The 22,955-nt window shown below is 34.2% G+C and overlaps 1 protein-coding gene across 1 annotated transcript; it reads right to left on the reverse strand.

Moving 5' to 3' along the window:
- Positions 1-83: 83 nt before the first annotated feature.
- LOC113342088 lies at positions 84-22,034 on the reverse strand. The gene is made up of 10 exons (XM_026586745.1): positions 21,710-22,034; positions 21,521-21,612; positions 21,254-21,404; positions 21,024-21,155; positions 20,060-20,291; positions 19,867-19,946; positions 2,698-2,840; positions 1,918-1,995; positions 1,581-1,825; positions 84-508 (listed from the first exon to the last, which is right to left on the reverse strand). Exons 3-10 carry the CDS (start codon positions 21,294-21,296, stop codon positions 406-408), a joined length of 1,056 nt encoding a protein of 351 aa, XP_026442530.1. The 5' UTR covers positions 21,297-21,404; positions 21,521-21,612; positions 21,710-22,034; the 3' UTR covers positions 84-405.
- Positions 22,035-22,955: the final 921 nt, after the last annotated feature.

Below are 22,955 nucleotides of genomic sequence, written 5' to 3' on the forward strand. Positions count from 1 at the left end.
GATCCATATATTACCCCCAACCAGTAATTATGAACATATATCACATCCCTATATGATGAAATCCAGAGAACTGAATCTATGAATTCACGTTTGAAACAAGTGAAGCTTATAAATAACACTAATTGGCCTCACGCCTGATAAAGAGACATTGTACTTGTTCGTAATGTTTCAACGTGAAGAGATTTTACACATATACGTACATAGATATACATGACCCAGAATAACATTGTACTCTGCGGATATTTTCCACATAATTTTTGTTTAAGTTAAGATATTACATATTATATATCATGTGACAACAGCTATCTGAGTTACTAAAAGGATAACTCCAGCAGGAAAAATAAGGTGCCTGTAGAAACTGGCTCACTTGGAGCTGGATGATAAGGAATGAAATTGACCTAGGTGTTAGAAAATTGTAGACAGAACCAACTGCTGGAAGAACTCTGCTTTCTCACTTTTTTCTTGATAATCTTGTTCTCTAGCTTCATCCGACATAGATGTCACTTTCCTGCAATTACATAAACGATGAACCAGATCTTTATTAATCTCAGACCATTTCATTAGGCTTCTTATTTACATGTTGAACTTACAATAATCGAGTATTGGTTTGGAGCCTGAGAGTGAACATAGGCAAGTCTAAATTCTGAGTGGTGAGGTTCCTGAAATGTGGTATCTCACACCTAGGCCAGGTGTAAAAAAATGTCACCCTGTAGATGCGCCTCAGGACCATGATCGGGATCCTAAAATTAGCATTTCCCTAAGATTACTTGTCAAAAAAAGGTTCTTATCTAGTGATGCGACATGGACCAAATTGGTAGACCACATGACATGGTAGCTGACGCATGACATGGTGACCGATATCAAACATCGCCAGACGTAATCATATCATATGGTACCTAAAATTAGCATTTTCCTAAGCTATTATTCTGTAATGCTTACAGACCAAATTAGCTGACCGCATGACATGGTGACCGATATCAAACATCGCCAGACGTAATCATATCATATTGTCCTTGATGGTTTTTTATTGCTATCTCATCATCCATTGCAATAATTCCAACAACTGAATAAGGGAAGGGAATATTATCTTTCACCAATTTCAGAAAACATGTTATGTTTGCCTAGGTCACAAGAATTTTTGGCTGAAACTTGCCACATCAGACGAAAAGAGAGCTGGTGGACCCAAAAAACTAAGAATTAAGTGCAAGATCATATTTGTAGAACGAAATCAGAAATTCATGTGCAACAAAAGATGAATGATATAAATCATGAGTCTTTCTCAATGCCACAATTTTGTATTCATGCTTCTCAATGATATGTTAGGTAATCCTTTTCAAATTAAATTTTTATACTGTTTGCCAGATATAGATTGCTGAAATAAAGCTAACTGAAGTACCACATAAATACAGGCAGAAGAATAAATGTTAAAAAGTGGAACATTTTCCTAATATAGCAGACATTAACTGTTTAACCACAAACATTGAAAAGCAATGAGATGAACATGCACCAACATGGAAGTATACATCCAAAAGATATCATCTGCTACTATTTTATGAAATCTCTCAGTTAGTAGGAATTACCTTTTAACATCCGAAGTGACTGTTGTTTCTGTACTGGAGTTTGTATCTTCATCAACAACTTTAGGTCCTTTTGGAGATATACCGCAGAGAAATGGTGATAGAAGTGGATCTGGTGTTGAATCAAATGTGTTTCCCCTCATGTGTGAATTTGCCCCAAGAAACAAAGTCAATTCTCGCAATTCTTTCCCGACCATTGGTAAGTTGTTATTAGTACATGACCCTGATCTTTGAGATTTTCGCCTCCGCTGTAAAACCATTATGTTCAAATAGTTTAGATATAAATTACTGTTTTACTGAATCTCATTTACTATCATAATTAGCTTGCGAATTACCACACCTTTAGCATATGAGAATGTTGGGTTATAAAATGTCCAATAATATCCTTGCCTAGATTTTCTGCACACAATGGGCATACCTGCAAAGACCAACATGGAGATTTAATCAAGCCATTAAAGTTTGGAACCATATTGAGAAGATATCGAACAGGGTAAAAACCTAGTTAATATTAAACTCATATGCTTCTGGTTCGCAGGTATGGCACTAGTCTAATACTAAAGCTCATCTCAAGCAACAATGGGATAAGAGCTACTTATCAAAGAAACTTAGCAGAGAAAATACAGTATGAGCAGTATCGAATCAAGTAAACTCCTTGGGGAAACCTCGGTAGATCATAAGCATGCTTTGTTTGTTTGATATGAGGCGGCCTATGTTAATAATGAAAGGGAACCGGAAAATAATAGGCAATTCTGTCTAACTCTCCTATGAATTTGAACTAATTAACTTTTCGAACGTCAACAAGCTTAATAATTAGAAGTGGACTACAGATAATAACATCCCATCCGCCATTAAGTAGTCTCTACCAAGTCCCGACTCGTGAGATTCTTAACCAATTAAGAAACTACTAACGTGAACCAGGACGGCACCAATCACAAGCATTGGCACTAAAGGTCACTGCACCGGATTGGCACTCGTGAGATTCTTAATTACTTGTTTTCTTCCGTAGCCGACCAAAACGACTGCAAATCGGCTAAATGACTAAAATACAAAGCCTGTAAAGTGAAACAAACTTGTCATTAGAGCAGACTATTCCTTGACAAAAAGAAGGATGAATACATACTGAATTTTTCACGTCGAAGCAATGTTCTTCCTGGAGATGTGTAGAAAGCATTGGAACTTCAATTTCAACATAACAAAAAGGGCATGGGAAACAAGACTGAGCATCTTCATCCACGTCAGAATCAACCATTCCCAAATTGTTCTCTGTTCAACATCAAAAACCCCTAAGAATCAGTACAAGCCCTTGTTAAATAAACAATCTACTGAAATTCACATATGAATTATTGTACAATTTTACACAAAACCCTATAGATCTCAGAAAGAAACAAGAAAAAGGAACCACTTTTATGAACGAAAAACAGCTAAAATTCACAGAAACCCACAAAAAATAGAACACATAAGTAATCAAAATCAGATATTCTTCACCAGATGAACAATTCATTAAAGCTACCAGAGATAGAGAGAGAGGGTATATACCAGGGTGGAATCTTGAGGATTGCATAGCAGTAAGGTGGTGTGTAGAAGAGTGTACCCTAGAACCCCAGAAATCAACATCCATGATGTTTGTATTTTACTCTTTTACCGTCGAAATGAGTTGGTTTTCTCGGCCAGAGAAGATGTAAAATTTCCGGTGAGTATGTAAAGTGGAGAGAGACAGAAACTTCTGCCTCAGCTGGAGTATTATTTTAAGACAAGAGTTGAGCTGACACAGTTCTGACACTCTCAAACTTCTTTTGTGTACATCAAATGTGTTTACAGCATCCTTTTTAGCATCTACGTGTCTCATTTTAATTCGATATTCAGTGAATGTGGAACACGGGTCTTGTTAACTTGTATACTCGTATACATGTTAAGGTTCATTAAAACAATAATTTCTTGTATTGGAACAACATTTGTTTGTTTTATTACAACGAAAACAGCAATTCTTTCTATTGGGAACAAAAAATGTTATTTTTAGTGCAAGAAAAATCAGTTTTTAATAAAATAAGATAAAAAAATATAATTTCCAAAAAAATAAAATAATTTTTTATTAAACCTTAACATATATACGGGTATATAAGTTAACAAAAACCAATTACTAATTAGTACTCGTACTATACGAGAAGCAGGGTTATCCATGTAACGACAAAATGACACGTGGAAATATTGATCAATCCATAAGAAATAATGAAGTGGTAAGGTCAGGAACCCATTGAATTTTGAGTCTCGTGGGAGAATTGAGAAACCCTACTTTGGTTGGTGGAATATGTCCATACGATTTTCTGTCATCTTCTCTTGATGTAATCACTTCCGAACTATTTAGTTTTGTTAGTCTGAGGCCCACCCATATTTTTCCATTTTTTTATTGATTCTTTTACGATCGAGATGAAAAAAGAACTCTCTTCACCGGCAATTCTCCGGCTCAGATCTGGTATTTTGGGCTAGATCTGAGTGAGACTTTCTTTTCTTTTTCTTATTTTAGGTTAGATCTTTGTTCTAAGCTAGTTTTTATTATGATTTTTTCTTACCTTTTGGTAAGTTATGTATACCCTTATGGTGTTCTTATCTCCTTTATTAGAGAGGTTTATCTCGGTTTTAATGATCGTTCTTGTGTTATATGGATTTTAAGATCACTTAGGATGATTTTCAACGACGAAAACTTCATCATTGTTAGCTCCGGCGCCGGAATCTTCATAATCTATTTATCCGGCGGCGGAAACTTCATGATTGATGTTTTTTACGATACAATCTATCACAAGTTTTAAGAAATTTGAGTAAATCACTCCAACTTTTGGAGTACATCCTTATGAAGAAGAAAAACAAACAAAATGGTTGGAATACAATTCCGAGAAAAACTATTATTCCTCCGACTTGATGGGTTCTTATTCATGCTTGTATTTGTTCTACAGCGACAATCCTTCTTTCTCTCTTGTCGGATTTCTCGGTATACTTGTACGGCGGCGTGTCTATTTGTATTTTCTTAATTTTGGTTTTAAACCCATTGTAACCTTGAATTTCCATTTATGAAAAGCTTCTTTGCATCAAAAAAAGAAAAAAAGTCTGAGGCCTATAAGAATTATAGGAGGACTACCATTTTCGACACCCACCTGGAATAAGTGATATCTTCACTGTTAAAATTCCATCAGCTTTCTTTTTCTAAAGTTGAAACTTATTCAAAAAATTTCAAAACTAAAATTATTCAAATAATTTCCCTCACATACTAAAATGAAAACCCAACTTCATCAATTAATTCTAAATATATATTGATCGATTTAAAGGAAATTTCATCATCTCTTTTAAGAAAAACAAACTTAACATTGTCGATTGCAACCCATTACTCTTAATTATATTTGTGATTGATATATCCGTTCAAAATTGGAATTCACAAAGAATCTTGGTTTTCTGTGTTTAACCAGAATCGGTCGATGTTCATGTCCGCATTTACCGATGTTTGTAATAACCAGTCGATGTTCATGACCACGTGGACCGATTTGTTTTTGATGTGTCTTCGTGTTTGAAGAACATCAAACCCAGAATTGGTTGACGTGGACATTAATATAAACCGTTATGGTTAAAGGAAGTGCCAATTTTTTCTTGATTTAAGAGTATGAGATGCAAATATGGAATCCGTGGATCCAAGACTAATTTAGGACTTGTACAACATGATTTTTTATTTCTATATTATAGAGAATAAAAACACGAGTTCACTCCAAAAAGAATGAGGTCACTCCGACGTCGGACGAAAAAGTTATGAACTAAACAATCGAAGAAATGTCCAGATTTATAATCAGTAGATAAAGACATTTATCTAATCTGATTCTGGCATGTAAGAGCATTATTGAGGCATACTCGCAAGCGTTACTATCTCAAGCTTGTTTGTCAAGTTTATTTGATCAAAACTATATTTTTGATTTCTAGTCTACTTATAGCTATGTCTCGGATTAGGATAAAATGTGTAGTTGAGCTTTAGACTTCACGTCGTTCATCGACTGAAGATGAAGATCTACTGAGGAGAGCTTCGAGGAACTTCATCAACAAAAGGTATACTTGATGGCAAAAATGTTCTCTGTACTACTCTCTTATTGATTGTTAGCAAGACTTTTTCCTACAGATGCTGCTGCATAAGTATTTCGTTTCTGTCAAAATAATTTTGTTTTGAAAATTTTAGTTGCTACATTTCTTTTGGGTTATTTGTGCTACTCTTGTGCTCTAAATTTTCCTCTTGTGAGTATATAAAATTTATTGAGTTAAGATTTGTGAAAGAAAATTTTCACGTAGCGAGAATTTTGTTGTGTTTCCTTTATAAAAGGAACTTTACAGGTTCTTTTAAATTTCCTCTTATGGGTTAAGTATGTGTTCGTACGGGTACCCGTTGTTACAAGTCACGAACCAACTCTGAAAACCATAAAAATATATTCCCTGAGAAACCGTTTATATGTACCTATCCCATTGAGTTGAGTTATCTCCCTCTAGATTATTTTTTTTTATCAAGAATGTCGTCTCCTTCTCACACTTGTGATTTTACGAAAGAGTTTCTTGATAAAGGTATGGGTTATGTTTCCGAAAGGAAGAAAAAAAGAACCCTAGTAGATGTTAACGATGTCAAAGCTCAAAATTCTGATGATTATTCTGATGTCTCATGATATTATGCATATACTCATCAAGACATTGAGCATGATGAAATGGTTTATGCTGAAGTGGCTCATGATTTTCTTAAATACTTTGAGGAAGCAAAACTGCAACTCGTTGATACTATGAAGGGTCTTGATGTGTTACAAACTGAGTTGAAAAAGGTTAACTCTGACCTTGTTCTCATGAAAACACATGTTAAAGATCTTCTCAATGAGGATATCTTTTCCTAAGAAGCAGTAGATGTTGCCAATCACAAGCTCAAAGGTCTCAAAACTCGTGAGGATTCCGAAAGTGTTCTTTGATTTTAATAATTTTTTATCTTTTGGAATTGATTTTATTTTGTCTAGGAAACTTCTTATGAGAATTTATTCTTACGTTTTAAGAAGGATACCTAAGGTTTGGAATAGCAAATATTGTGATTACACGTAGCTATTTCAACGATTTTCATCTTGCAATGTTTTTAGATTTATTTTACTTAAATTCTAAGTTATTTGGAAGATGATTTTGCAGTATTAATCTTTTTTGGTTTTATATTGCGAAAGTATTTTATGTTTATGTCTGTGAACTATGATTATCTCATATGCTCAAAAGTTAAGTCTATTATGTCTTTATGCAAATACTGATGAAAGATATAACGAACTTTTGAGAAAATCCGCAGTATTGATCTTTCCCTGATCCACTTTTATGGGAAAGTACTGTATGGCTCTGTAAGTTTTCTTATGTCGAGCATTCCCTATTAAATTAATAAATAAGGTCTCTTGTGGTCAATTTATTCGGTTTTACCGGATACAAATCCATGTGGTTTGTTAATGTCCAAAGAAATATTTATTTTCTTGTAAAAGTAAGATCGCGCATGTTGTTCTTTTGGGAATGACATATTATGGGGGAGAGTTCCTAATTGAATTTATGCTTAATTGCCATATCTTTGTGGGGAGTACGGCTGTGGAATATTGTAGGAGTTATCTTGTATCTTTATGAACTCCTTGATGAATACAATAAGTTTTAAATATGTGAAATCATCGAAACAAAGTTCATATGTTCTCTTTTAGTCATGAAGTATCTTTTTTTAAAATTTCATTATGATCCCGTAGTTTTCGTACCTTTACCAATTTATATTGACAAAAAAGGGGAGAATTATTTGGTAATTCACACTCCATACATATGGTTTACGGACCATTATGTAAGGGGGGGTGGTTTTCATTGTGAATTATTGACTGAGGGGGAGTGATATATATCACCATAGTATTATTGTCAAAGTTGTGATGCAATTGGATTTTGATCTTGTGTAATAACACCATGAAAATGTATAACAATGATCGAGAACATCTGTTTTCTTATTGTTATGGCTACAGATCTTCCACAACAATGATGTTGAGTTGAACACGTTCAGAATCGCTGGAGTACTTGGAGTAACGAAGAATTCAAGGAATGTTGAAGAGACAAGGAAATCAAGCATGATGGATGAGAAGCTACAAAGTTTATTTAATTTGTAATCCATATGTATTGATAGTTTTGTCAGTAAAATTGACAAAGGGGGAGATTGTTAGAGCACTACTCGGTCGAACTCTGAAGCGTTGCTATCTCAAGCTTGTTTGTCAAGTTTATTTGATCAAAACTATATTCTTGATTTCTAGTCTACTTATAGCTATGTCTCGGATTAGGATAGAATGTGTAGTTGAACTTTAGACTTCACGACGTTCGTCGATTGAAGACGAAGATCTACCTAGGAGACATTGGAGGAACTTCATCAACAAAAGGTATGTGGAGACTAAAACTTATCTTTCACCAGAAGTCTATTATATTCTATCTCCTAATGAGACTAAGTCATATAGCTATATAGACTTTTATATTATACACATTTGATATTTCAAGTTGAGTTTATCTCGCTTATCTATTTCTCGAAATATGTGTTGGAAGCTTTTTACTTTAACTATGTTCATCATATTCTTGACGAGTTTAGTTGGAAAAAATATATTTGTTAGATACTAAATATTAAGTCAAAATATGATCATGTGGAAATTGCCTTGAAACATCTTACATGATTTGTGTGAGATAATCATTTGATGTCGACTTGGAATGTTTCGTATTGATCATTCGATCACTTGAAAATTACTTGAAGCTAATAGTTTGTGTGAGACAGCTATTGTCGTCTTCCAAGGATGTTTCAATGATTGAAATGTGAGTTTTGAACAATTAACCATGTCCGGGTACAACACAGTACGCGTACCTAGTATGCAAACTGTATTGGTATGATTCAGGTCCGGGAACCTTGTTTGCGTACCTAGTATGCGAATGGTTTTACCTGTAAAGGTTTGGGAACCTTGTTAGCGTACCTAGTATGCGAACGGTTTTACCTGAGTTGGGTCCGGGACAGCTGGTCGCGTACCTGGTTTGCGAACGGCTGGACAGACCAAGGTCCAGAGCTGTTGTTTGCGTACCTGGTCTGCAAACACAGTGGTTAAGTTCTAAAATCGGTTAAGTATGATTCTTATACTCATAAAATAAAATATTTATGAATTAAGGAATGCAATCTTTGCAAACCGTGGCTTAATGTTCATGAATTGATTCTTGTATAAGTACTTTGTACATTACGAATCAATCCGATTTTGTTTCAATTTGTTCATATATATTTTTATGAGATAGTGAACAGTTGGACAAATCTATTTGAAACACAATTAGATTCATTTGATTATCTTTCATGATTGATTGATCATCATATTTGATCTAAAATTTTTAGATGAATGTGGTTAAGACAAAAGTGTTCATATGGCTAACTTCGGCTAACTATTATTGAGCCAACTCAATATACACATTTAGATACGGTTACCTATATCCGAATGAAGGTATATTTCATTTGTGTGTAACAATCTAAGACCATCTAACGGTGGAGATTGATTGCTTTATTTTAAAGCATACTTTTCTTGAATCTTGAATCAGGAGTTCATCTAACGGTGAATATTGAATGCTTTGTTACTAAGATATCTTAGCTTTGATTGTAAGAAAACCCTGATTATAAAGACTATATAAGGGAGAACTCTAGCAACTGGAAAACCTAATCCTGGAACTTTCCCGTGTCCTAGTTGAAAACTAGAGTCGATTCTCCTTTAACCTAGGTTTTCCCAAAACCCTATTAGGTTAACGAATTGAAGACTTCATTTGGGAATCGTGAAGCCAGATCCAACTATTTTCTACGTAGTTGTGTATTCTAATATTACTTGTTCTATCCTGTTGAGTATTATCTTCTCTAAGACTTGCTAGAGATTTATCTCCGGTAGGTAATATATAAAATGTATTCACGAAGTTCTTCGTCTCAGACTTTTTGGTTCCGCAATAACTTCTTCTACCACCATATAGTTAAGTTATTGTGAGGTGATTGATATTTCTAGGATGCTCTTCGGGTGTATAAGACCGGGTTATCAATTGGTTCCTGTTCACCTTGATTTATCATAAGACGGAACAAAACTTCACAGGTACTTCTGCGGGAGACAGATTTATCTATCAGAATAGATTTATCTGTGGGAGACATATTTGTTAATAATACTTCGACTTTAGGCCGTAGCAACTCTTAGTTGTGGGTGATATCAGCTAAGGGAATCAAGTGCGCAGAATTCGGCGTGGTTCCAGAAGCGTAAGGAACGCGACTGTACCTTAATCGGTGTGAGACTTGGTTAGGGATCAACTACATTCCAGTCCGAAGTTAACTTGTAGTAGGCTAGTGTCTGTAACGGCTTAATACAGTGTGGTGTTCAAATATGGACTAGGTCCCGGGGTTTTTATGCATTTGCGGTTTCCTTGTTAACAAAATTTCTGGTGTTTGTGTTATTTCTTTTCCGCATTATATTTGTTTATATAATTGAAACATCACAGGTTGTGCGTAGTTCAATCAGTTGATAAATCAGACCTTGTTTGTTGGATATAACTTGATTGACACTTGGGCATTGGTCTTTGGTACCGTGCAAGTTATTTCTCATATCAATCAGGCTCACGGATTTCTATATATTCGATCTGCTGATTATATCAAGAAATAGAGATAAAGCTCTTTGATATAACTCTTGGTTGAGATCGCTTTTAAGTTGGTGCTTTGCGAACGAATTATTGGGTGTGGTTGTTATACCTCCGCCTTTTCAATTGGTATAAGAGCAGACAAACACGCTAAGACCTCATAATTCTGTGTTTGTAGCAATCTGACTCTATGGACAGAAGTGTTATCTCTGACAAACACATCGCTAGGAATAAAAGTTTTGTTTCTATGAAATCTATTAAAGAGAAAGACTTGTCGATCTCGCACATAGATGAACATTCTGTTCCCACGAAACCGACAAATATTGATAAGCGTTACCCCGATTATCTTACTGACGAGTATGACTCTGAAGTAGAAAGGGAAGCAACCCAAGAGAGTGCATCGATTCTAAGTCTTGTTAGAATCCAGGCAGTTGAAATAAATAGGCTGAAACACAAATTCAATATAATTATTGGTATGGAAAATGATTGTGATTCCCAATTAAGGATTCTTCGTGAGGAAAACGCCGTAGTTTGTTCATCTCGAACCTTAGTCTAGGCTAAAATCAAGGAAGACACCTTGGAAATCGAACGTCTATTGAGTAAACTCTTTATTCAATGCAAAGGATGTTCCGAGGAGTCCATTATAGCAATTGCTTCTGACTCAACTGTAATGTTAGAAAACGTGACTACGTGTAATCATGTTTCTCTGATGAAACCAGTTTCAGAAGCTAATTGCAAACCCTTCATATTACTAAAAATGTAACTTCCTCTCAACGAGGAATCACCACATCTTACGGAAGGAAGAAATCCTCTAACGATGTTTTTCAAACCTATTCACTCTAATCACGCTTGTGATCAAAAAGTGTCTGTTTTGTGATACGAAGGGACATGTTCGACGGAAGTGCAAATTAAGTTTGGATGAAAACTATATTGGTTGACTCCAACACACCTTAAATTTAATTCTCAAAGGTGTTACTGACATTCGTATGTTAAACCAATCGGTTTTAGAACTCACCCTGTGAAACCCTTCAGGAAAATCAGTTTAGTTTGCTCTTCTAATGTTCGAATCTGTGATCGTAGCTTTGACACAAATCGGTCAAGGAGGTTTCAAAAAAATCCTTCTCAGACTTGTTTTGGGGATGGTTCTCATGATGTGAAAAAGGTTCCAGAAAGTGTAAACAACAATGGAGATGTGAATGACAACCTAAATCTGATAGTTGAACGGTACAAAGATCTTATCAACAGGCTGTCAAATTCGTCCAGGAAAATCTCTTCAAGTGAGGATTCAAACTTCGTTCATATTTTGATGATAATAAGTTTTATGATACATTTTCACATCAAAAAGGGTTTCCTCAAAAAATTAGAAGAAAAAAGAGGTTTAACCAAGAACGTTGTTCAATTTATGAACATAATGCTCATACTTGTGTTAATTAATCACAAGGATTGAAACCTTACTCATGAAAAATCCTGCTGAGTAAGTTGTGCTAATGACCAGGTATACTTGATGGCAAAAATGTTCTCTGTGCTACTCTCTTATTGATTGTTAGCAAGACTTTTGCCCATAGATGCTGCTGCATAAGTATTTTCGTTTTTGTCAAAATAATTTTGTTTTGAAAATTTTAGTTGTTACATTTCTTTTGGGTTATTTGTGCTACTCTTGTGCTCTAAATTTTCCTCTTGTGAGTATATAAAATTTATTGAGTTAAGATTGTGAAAGAAAATTTTCACGTAGCGAGAATTTTGTTGTGTTTCCTTTCTAAAAAGAACTTTACAGGTTCTTCTAAATTTCCTCTTATGGGTTAAGTATGTGTTCGTACGGGTACCCGTTGTTACAAGTCACGAACCAACTCTGAAAAACCATAAAAATATATTCCCTGAGAAACCGTTTATATGTACCTATCCCATTGAGTTGAGTTATCTCACTCTAGGTTATTTTTTTTATCAAGAATGTCGTCTCCTTCTCACACTTGTGATTTTACGAAAGAGTTTCTTGATAAAGGTATGGGTTATGTTTCTGAAAGGAAGAAGAAAAGAACCTTAGTAGATGTTGACGATGTCAAAGCTCAAAATTCTGATGATTATTCTGATGTCTCATGATATTATGCATATACTCATCAAGATGTTGAGCATGATGAAATGGTTTATGCTGAAGTGGTTCATGATTTTCTTAAATACTTTGAGGAAGCAAAAATGCAACTCGTTGATACTATGAAGGGTCTTGATGTGTTACAAACTGAGTTGAAAAAGGTTAACTCTGACCTTGTTCTCATGAAGACACATGTTAAAGATCTTCTCAATGAGGATATCTTTCCTAAGAAGCAGTAGATGTTGTCAATCACAAGCTCAAAGGTCTCAAAACTCGTGAGGATTCCGAAAGTGTTCTTTGATTTTAGTTTTTGTTTATCTTTTGGAATTGATTTTATTTTGTCTAGGAAACTTCTTATGAGAATTTATTCTTACGTTTTAAGAAGGATAACTAGGGTTTGGAATAACAAATATTGTGATTACACGTAGCTATTTCAACGATTTTCATCTTGCAATGTTTTTAGATTTATTTTATTTAAATTCTAAGTTATTTGGAAGATGATTTTGCAGTATTAATCTTTATTGGTTTTAGATTGCAAAAGTATTTTATGTTTATGTCTGTGAACTATGATTATCTCATATATGCTCAAAAGTTAAGTCCATTATGTCTTTATGCAAATACTGATGTAAGATATAACGAACTTTTGAAAAAATCCGCAGTATTGATCTTTCCCTGATCCACTTTTATGGGAAAGTACTGTATGGCTCTGTAAGTTTTCTTATGTTGAGCGTTCTCGATTAAATTAATAAATAAGGTCTCTTGTGGTTAATTTATTCGGTTTTACCGGATACAAATCCATGTGGTTTGTTAATATCCAAAGAAATCTTTCTTTTCTTGTAAAAGTACGATCACTCATGTTGTTCTTTTGGGAATGACATATTATGGGGGAGAGTTCTTAATTGAATTTGTGCTTAATTGCCATATCTTTGTGGGGAGTACGGCTGTGGAATATTGTAGGAGTTATCTTGTATCTTTATGAACTCCTTGATGAATACACTAAGTTTTGAGTATGTGAAATCATAGAAACAAAGTTCATATGTTCTCTTTTAGTCATGAAGTATCTTTTTTTTAAATTTCACTATGATCCCGTAGTTTTCGTACCTTTACCAATTTATATTGACAAAAAAGGGGAGAATTATTTGGTAGTTCACACTCCATACATATGGTTTACGGACCATTATGTAAGGGGGGGGGGGGGGGGGTTTCATTGTGAATTATTGACTGAGGAGGAGTGATATATATCACCGTAGTATTATTGTCAAAGTTGTGATGCAATTAGATTTTGATCTTGTGTAATAACACCATGACAATGTATAACAATGATCGAGAACATTTATTTTCTTATTGTTATGGTTACGGATCTTCCACAACAATGATGCTGAGTTGAACACGTTCAGAATCGCTGGAGTACTTGGAGTAACGAAGAATTCAAGGAATGTTGAAGAGACAAGGAAATCAAGCATGATGGATGAGAAGCTACAAAGTTTATTTAATTTGTAATCCATATGTATTGATAGTTTTGTCAGTAAAATTGACAAAGGGGGAGATTGTTAGAGCACTACTCGGTCGAACTCTGAAGCGTTGCTATCTCAAGCTTGTTTGTCAAGTTTAGTTGATCAAAACTATATTCTTGATTTCTAGTCTACTTATAGCTATGTCTCGGATTAGGATAGAATGTGTAGTTGAACTTTAGACTTCACGACGTTCGTCGATTGAAGACGAAGATCTACCTAGGAGACCTTGGAGGAATTTCATCAACAAAAGGTATGTGGAGACTAAAACTTATCTTTCACCAGAAGTCTATTATATTCTATCTCCTAATGAGACTAAGTCATATAGCTATATAGACTTTTATATTATACACATTTGATATTTCGAGCTGAGTTTATCTCGCTTATCTATTTCTCGAAATATGTGTTGGAAGCTTTTTACTTTAACTATGTTCATCATATTCTTGACGAGTTTAGTTGGAAACAATATATTTGTTAGATACTAAATATTAAGTCAAAAGATGATCATGTGGAAATTTCCTTGAAAAATCTTACATGATTTGTGTGCAAAAATCATTTGATGTCGACTTGGAATGTTTCGTATTGATCATTCGATCACTTGAAAATTACTTGAAGCTAATAGTTTGTGTGAGACAGCTATTGTCGTCTTCCAAGGATGTTTCAATGATTGAAATGTGAGTTTTGATCAATTAACCATGTCCGGGTACAACACAGTACGCGTACCTAGTATGCAAACTGTATTGGTATGATTCAGATCCGGGAACTTTGTTTGCGTACCTAGTATGCGAACGATTTTACCTGTAAAGGTCCGGGAACCTAGTTTGCGTACCTAGTGTGTGAACGGCTGGACAGACCAAGGTCCAGAGCTGTTATTTGCGTACCTGGTTTGCAAACACAGTGGTTAAGTTCTAAAATCTGTTAAGTATGATTCTCATACTCATGAACTAAAATATTTATGAATTAAGGAATGCAATCTTTGCAAACCGTGGCTTAATGTTCATGAATTGATTCTTGTATAAGTACTTTGTACAATTACGAATCAATCCGATTTTGTTTCAATTTTTGCATATATATTTCTATGAGATAGTTGAACAATTGAACAACTCTATCGAAAACACAACTAAATTCATTTGATTATCTTTCATGATTGATTGATCATCATATTTGATCTAGAAGTGTTAGATTGAATGTGGTTAAGACAAAAGTATTCATATGGATAACTTCGATTTCTGTTATGGAGCCAACTCAATATACACGTTTAGGTACGGTTACCCATATCTAAATGAAGGTATACTTCATTTGTGTGTAACAAGCTAAGACCATCTGACGGTGGAGATTGATTGCTTTATTTTAAAGAAGACTTAGATTGAATCTTAAATCAGGAGTTCATCTAATGGTGAATATTGAATGCTTTGTTACTAAGCTATCTTCGCTTTGATTGTAAGCAAACCCTGATTTGAAAGACTATATAAAGGAGAACTTTAGCAACTGGAAACCTAATCCCGGTACTTTCCTGCCCTACTTGCAAACTAGAGTCGATTTGCCTTTAACCTAGGTTTTTCCGAAACCATATTAGATTAACGACTTATACTTCATTTGGGATTCATGAAGCCAGATCCAACTATTTTCTCTGTAATTGTGTATTCTAATCTTACTTGTTCTATCGTGTTGAGTACTATCTTCTCTAAGATTTGTTCGAGATTTATCTCTGATAGGTAAGATATAAAAGGTAATCACAAAGTTTTTCGTCTCATACTTGGTGGTTCTGCAGTAACTTCTTCTACCACCATATAGTTAAGTTATTGTGAGGTGATTGATATTTCTAGGATGCTCTTCGGGAGTATAAGACCGAGTAATCAATTGGTTCCTGTTCACCTTGATTTATCATAAGACAGAACAAAACTTCATATGTACTTCTGCGGGAGACAGATTTATCTATCAGAATAGACTTATCTGTGGGAGACAGATTTGTTTATAAGTCTTCGATTTTGGGTCATAGCAACTCTGTTGTCGGTAAGATCATCTAAGGGAATCAAGTGCGCAGAATCCGGCGTGGTTCTAGAGGCCTAAGGAAAGCGGTTGTACCTTAATCGGTGGGAGACTTGGTGAGGGCTCAACTACAGTCCAGTCTGAAGTTAATTTGTGGTATGCTAGTGTCTGTAGCGGCTTAATATAGTGTGGTATTCAAATCTAGATTAGGTCCCGGGGTTTTTCTGCATTTGCGGTTTCCTCGTTAATAAAATTTCTGGTGTCTCTGTTATTTCTTTTCTGCATTATATTTGTTTATATAATTAAGATATCACATGATGTGCGTATTTTAATCAGTTGATAAATCCGGCCTTGTTTGTTGGATATAACTTGATTGACACTTGGGCATTGGTCTTTGGTACCGTCCAAGTTATTTCTCACATCAATCAGGCTCACGGATTTCTATATGTTCGATTTGCTGATTGTATCGAGAAATAGAGATAAATCTCTTTGATATAACTCTTGATTGAGCTCGCTTTTAAGTTGGTTCTCTCGGAATTATATTGGAGTTTAGTCTATACAGATTGCCGAACGAATTCTTGGGTGTGGTTGTAATACCCCCGCTTTTCCATGGCAAATATAAATTACAAAAAAAACTCTTAATTTTAGTTTTTTACAATCGGTACACGGGGGGAACTATATCCATCGATTGTGGATGTATTTTTATGTAAAAAATCATCGTTTTTGATTATTTATTTTTTTACAATCGGCACTTGTAAATGATAATATCAACCGATTGTGATCAATCGTCCACAAAAAGAAGAACATATGCTGATTCTAGGTAGATGTTATTCATAGATCAAGAATTTCAAAAGAATAAAAACTTATATGTTTTGATACACTAGTAAATTTCACCGTCTGTGTTTTAAGTCTTGTACACCGATTCCTAGTGTTCTTCGTGAATGAAGAACATCAACCTAGAACCGGTCTATGGTACATGAACGTCAAGATTAATCGGTCCAAGAGTGCATGCATCCACAGATTCGGAGTTGATGTTTTTTTAAAAAATTCAAAAAAGTTTCATGTATTGATGATGTATTAACATTAGTTGATTAGTAGGCTAACAAGATTAAACATCAATTAATCACTCGAATTAACATTAATTAATTAGGGGTAAATTAGCCATTACTGAAAATAGCTGGATAAGGGATTTTCCATTTTATTTCATAATGACCATTTTTGTTTTCTAATGATAGGCCTCAGATAATTCCTAGATCCCAAATTAGCCATGTTTATTTATTTGATATTTCCCTTTAATTTAATTTCATGATTTAAGTGTTTATTTGAAGGAAAAGAGAAAGAGTACGTCCACTTCCTAAATTGATTATCAGCCCTCACCCTGTATGAGCTCTTATGTTGAAAATAAGCCAAAGATTTTAACTAGATGATCGTTGTCACGGTGGAATGGCCGACCGATTTTTTTTAATGATTACCTTTTTTATTTGATTGTCTGTAAGCACCCAGTTGTTGTACCTGCAAATTATGTTGTAAAAGGCGCTGGGGCGCTTAAGCACTCCCTGAGCGCCCTAGATGCTCAGGAAAAAAAATAATTGATCATGTCGCCTCGCCTTGCCGCTTTTTTTTGCTAGGCGCTGGTCCTATGCTTGGTGGGCCTTTGGCGCTTAAGCCCCAAAGGCGTTCACCTTTTACAACATAGACTGCAAATAAGAGAAAGAAACTAGGATTGAACTTTTTGAATTTCAAATTTTTTCCAAAGCAAAAACTCTTTATCCCTAAGTTATTTCTTCGTTGAGTTTATCGAAGCCAATCCCTTCAAGCTTGTGAGCTTCAGAAGAAACATTGACAATTCTCCCTTCTACCTTACAGTAGAAACTCTTTTAATTAATACTCAAATTATTTAATAAACTCTCTTAAATAATATTTTTGGTCGGTCCCGAATCGGAAACAACGTGCCAAATTAATAATTCGTTAAAATTATAGGATAATACTTTTTTGATTACCTATATAGGCCCATATGAAATATAAATTAATAATACATTATATATATATATACATATACATATATGTATATGTATATATGTTCAATACATTAATGATTTACGAAGACTGTTTGAAAAGTAATTTAATTGTCTTTTGTTTTTTACTAAAATCAATATCGCATTGAATTTCATCTCTAATTTTTCTTATCATTGTAAGAATTTTGGTGTTGTTGGATTATCCTAGTTGTGCTTGCGTAATGCTGTACGAATTTCATCGTTACGAATTTCATCGGTCATTGTTGATTTTTTAACACCTTTAAGATAAGAAGTCATATTATGTGTATGATTTGTTTGTGTTAGTAGTGTGATTTCATATTGTATTTATATAAAATAATTGTTAGTAGTAAGATTTCATACTGTATTTCTATATGATTTTTTTTTCTTTTAGATAATAAATAAAAAATTATTTAGAAAATATGATTTAATATTGTGTTTATAAAAAAATATGATTTGATATTGATATTGTGTTTATACTAATACAACCGCTGCCACGGTGGGAGAGCCGACCGAAGAAGAATCTGAAGATGGGGTATGTCTGCGATTTCTTTCTCCCCGTTTCAGAAAAAGTGATATTTTCGTCTTGTTTCAAAACAATGATACTTTCGCTCAATTTCAGGAAAAATGCTACTTTCGCGCCTTTAAAGAAAAAGTGATACTTTCGCCTTGTTTCAGAAAAAGTGATACTTTCGCTCCATTTCAGAAACGGGGCGAAAGTATCACTTTTGCTCAAACGGAGTGAAAGTATCACTTTTCCTGGAACGGAATGTGAAAGTATCATTTTTCCAGAAACGGAAAATTAGTCGATCCATAAACCAAAATATGGTTGCATGATGTGTTATGCATCCTTTGTGGTGGTTTGCATAATGACTATGTATTGAATTTTCGAAAATTGTGTCTAAAGTGAAAGTATCACTTTTCTTGAAACGGAGGGAGTACACACATAATTTATTTGTTTTGAAGCATGTACATACATTTTATTAGTTGCAACGGAAAATTAGTTGATGTATAAACCAAAATAATGGCTACATAAAGTATTATGTATCCTTTGTGGTGGTTTGCATAATGGATATACATTTAATTTTCTAAAATTGTGCCTAAAATGATAAACACTTCTGAATTTTTCGTAAAAACTTTAAATCTGATATTGTTGTTTGTGCTCATTACGTAGATTTTTATATAACCTTATAAAATTTGTAAAATTCTAAGGCACGGAATTTTAGATATGTATATTAAAGTTTGCTTTCCAATTATACCCCTAAAAGAATAGGACATGTAAGGAAAACTAGGATACATAAGGAATTATGTGAAAAGGCTTCACCAAAAAAAGCCTTACCAAATTCAATCTTTTTATCAAATTGAACATTTTTGTTAGGTTTCAATTTACAAAAAAGTGGCCATAAAAGGGACTCCCTCCCTTCGGGCCCTCCGGTCGGTCGGCCCAATAAGGAATAGAAGATATAATTGGATATTATGTTTATAAAAATATGATTTGATATTGATATTATATGTAGGAAATATAAAAGATATGATATGGTATTTTGTTTGTATAGAAACTGATTATTTTATACGAAATTTATCTATAAATTAATAATTATTAATTTATATATTAATTAATATTTTATTAATTTATTGGTTAATTAATATCTCGCTTAATTAATAAATTTTGATGGTCCCGACAACGTTAACTTATAAAGTTTCAATTGTACTTTGAAGTGCAGTATTTTTCATGGTCTCCAACAAAAGATTTGTTAAAAGAAAATGACCTGTAACAAAATTGAAATAATATAAGATAGAAACATCGCCAATTACCTGTCCACAAAATTAAATTATGTTGGGGAATAAGGAATTAGATAAGACGGTCAGGACCGTATAGCGCAGAACTCAAGTACGAAAAGACGTCTTTGTTGGTTGATGCTTGATAAGGTTAGAGTACCCTAATAAATCTCTATATTGACAGACACAACATAATCCTGACCACTGATACAACGTACCTAGATGATTTGTTGCAAACTGAAGCTCTATCTTGTCCGCAGAGAGCTTGTAAGGCAATGCCATAACTCCTGCAGTATTACTGCAACAAAGAGTAAAAACTTCTTGACAAAAAAACATTCATCCCCAAAAGAGCACATAAGAAATTGCAGAAGAGTAGTGAAAATAAACCTCTCAAATTATTTGGATACTTACATTAGGATGTTTAGTGGAAGAACCGATGACTTGAATTCTTTAACAAACTTTCTCACTGATGCCATGGAGCTAACATCCATCTTCAATACTTCAATTTTAGCCGAAGGTGTTTCTTTCAATATTGTTCCTTTTACTGCCGTACCCGCATCCGTATTCCTCACTGCCATGACAATCTGAACTTCACGCATTGCTAGGACACGTGCAGTCTCCACGCCAATACCATTCGATGATCCTGCCATCAGAATAATAACAATTGGATACAAACATTAAAAAAAGAAAAACAAAAAAAAATGCGGAGGGAGGTACTAAATTCTTCCATAATACGCAGTCATAAAAAATTCAAATTCTTCATTCAATTCCAGAAATTTGTTATCCAGCAAGCAAAGCATATTGTTTTCAAAAATTCATCCAAGTACAACAATATAACAATAACAGCAGAAACACAATCCAGTAATTCTTGTTTTCATGGAAAACTAAACCCAAAATCACATAAGAAACACCAAAATGTATTCATTAGCATATAATAAACAAGTAACTGGAGAATTGAATGGATAATTATCAGTAATTATAGCAGTAATGCCAGAGCCATCAATTTCAAGAGTTACATCTTGTTAAGATATATTTAATCACAATGATACTTATAATCTATCTTCTTAAAGCATTAACAAAAGGATGATGTGGTGTCATTAGAGAATCACCAAGACTTGAAGCTTGTTCAGGTTGATAAATTCTAAAATAGTGGACTCAAGAGAATACATGTATACCCTAGCCCTTTGTTACTAAGATTGAATTGGTAAAGCTAAATTTCAACTAGGTTAACTCAAAAAAGTTAACATCATAATACTATAAACTCAAGTCATAATCTCTCAACCGCATTGGTAAAAAATCAGGAAGGAAATGAATCTCTGAACAGTATATCCATTTAGTAAATAAAACTCAATGAAACTTTCAAGCAAATACTTACCCTCCATGTATACAAATCGAGCACAGAACACCTCTTCTTTCAATTCACCATTAGAAAAATCAGTAGCATGCCAGAACCATGATATTTGACTCCTATTCCCAGTATGTTCTTGAACCGAAATTGTAGGAAGAACTACAAAAAACAAAAAAAAAAAACCTAAATCAAATCTCTCATATCAAATCCAAATTTCAAAAAGAAAAAACCAAATCAATTCAAAAACATAAACAAACCTGGATGATTAGCAATAACCTCCAGTGTTCCAGATTGTCTCATAACCAACGAAATTTCTTAGTTTTTTTATGTTTAAGAAGCTTAATAAAAACATTTCCTCTTTCTTTCCACTTATTTCCATCATTATCAAATCTGTACAGTTTCGCTTGTCTACAGAATCAACAATCATAAACCAAATCATCAATTTTGAACTGGCTCAAATCAAATCAAATCGAAATAGGTAATAAGTAAAGAGATTGATGAAGCGCCATAAACTACAATCTTACCCAGATTGGGGTCTGTAACATTTCAATTTGTATCTTCACCACCCTGTGCTATTCCAAGACAATTGAATTCGACTCCAACAAAAAGCATTAACCTGAACCGGAGGATTCATCATGAAAACAAACCATCAATGAGGAATACGGCTGATTTCAATTACGGCACAGAATTGACCCATGTAAAGTGTTTCTTACCAATTTTTTGAAGATCGAGGTGGTGGTGGTTCAATTTCAATGAGAAGTTGGTGAAAGTTGAAAAAGAATTTCGATTCTCATTCAGTCTCAATCCTCCAACTTTCGGAAAATTCTTATTGAAATCTAATCACCAAATTCAACATTCTCACCCATCAGTTTCAATTTTAATGGTGGATTTGGACTTCGTATGTACAAATTTGAATTCAAAACCCTAATTTTCCTGTGAACGGATTAGAAATCCCTGGATCGAAAACAAACCCTAGAAATAATCTAAAGTAACAGTGATATTTGTGCAAACCCTAGAAATGATCTAATATTATGAGGAAGAGTGGTGGTGTTACGACACCAACACCATCTGTTATTTATTTCTTATTTTAGTTGCTTAGAGCATCCACAGTGGGCGACTAAACCCAAATATTTGGTTTATTAACGAGACGTAGTGGGACGGACTATCGATTAAATCCTGACCATCGACTATATTTCAGACTATATTTGGTCTGGGACCAAGACTAAACCCAAATTTGATCGCGCGGGACCTGAAGGCTACGTCCCACACCAGGCGTACATTTAGTTTACGCCCCACATCAGGCGTGTTTTTAATCTCCGCGCCATTTTTTTGTTTTTCAATTTTGTATGGGGCGGACGTTTACACCTCCGCCCCATAAGATGACTTTGATTTTTTAGTGGGACGGGCGGAGATTTAATCGTCCGCCCCAATTTTTTTTTTTTTTTTTTTTTTTATAAAACAACGGGCGGATGCACAGTGTTACGCTCGATCAAATTTAGTCTTCCACCCGTAGCGTCACACACCAGACTAAACTCAAATTTAGTCGTTTTTTTTGGTCTTTGATCTTTGGTTATACTCGCACCACTGCAGTTGCTCTTAGGTTCTCCTTAATTTAGCTTCCGTATTTAAGTCAGTTTCCCTCTTCAGTTAAACTTCTTGAACTTAGTTTATTTATTTCTTAACCAGCAAGTTTAGTCGGATTGAAATACTTCGCTCTAAGTTGTAATATTTATCGATCAATAACAATTCAAGTTTACTTTATTTTTTTCTTCTCAAAGCTGGTGGTTAACCCCCAATTCAAAGGGTTTATCCGGTTTTTTCTTCTTATTCGTTAGAATACAATCCTGTGAAGACTATCTTCACAACTTTTTTTTCCTGTGAAGACTATCTTCTCAGCTTTCTCCAGTGTTAAAAGGTCTAGAACCCTAACAGGTGGTGGTGGTGATTGAATATGCTTGG

The sequence above is a fragment of the Papaver somniferum genome, unplaced genomic scaffold (assembly GCF_003573695.1).
Source record: "Papaver somniferum cultivar HN1 unplaced genomic scaffold, ASM357369v1 unplaced-scaffold_33, whole genome shotgun sequence".
NCBI classification, from domain to species: domain Eukaryota; kingdom Viridiplantae; phylum Streptophyta; class Magnoliopsida; order Ranunculales; family Papaveraceae; genus Papaver; species Papaver somniferum.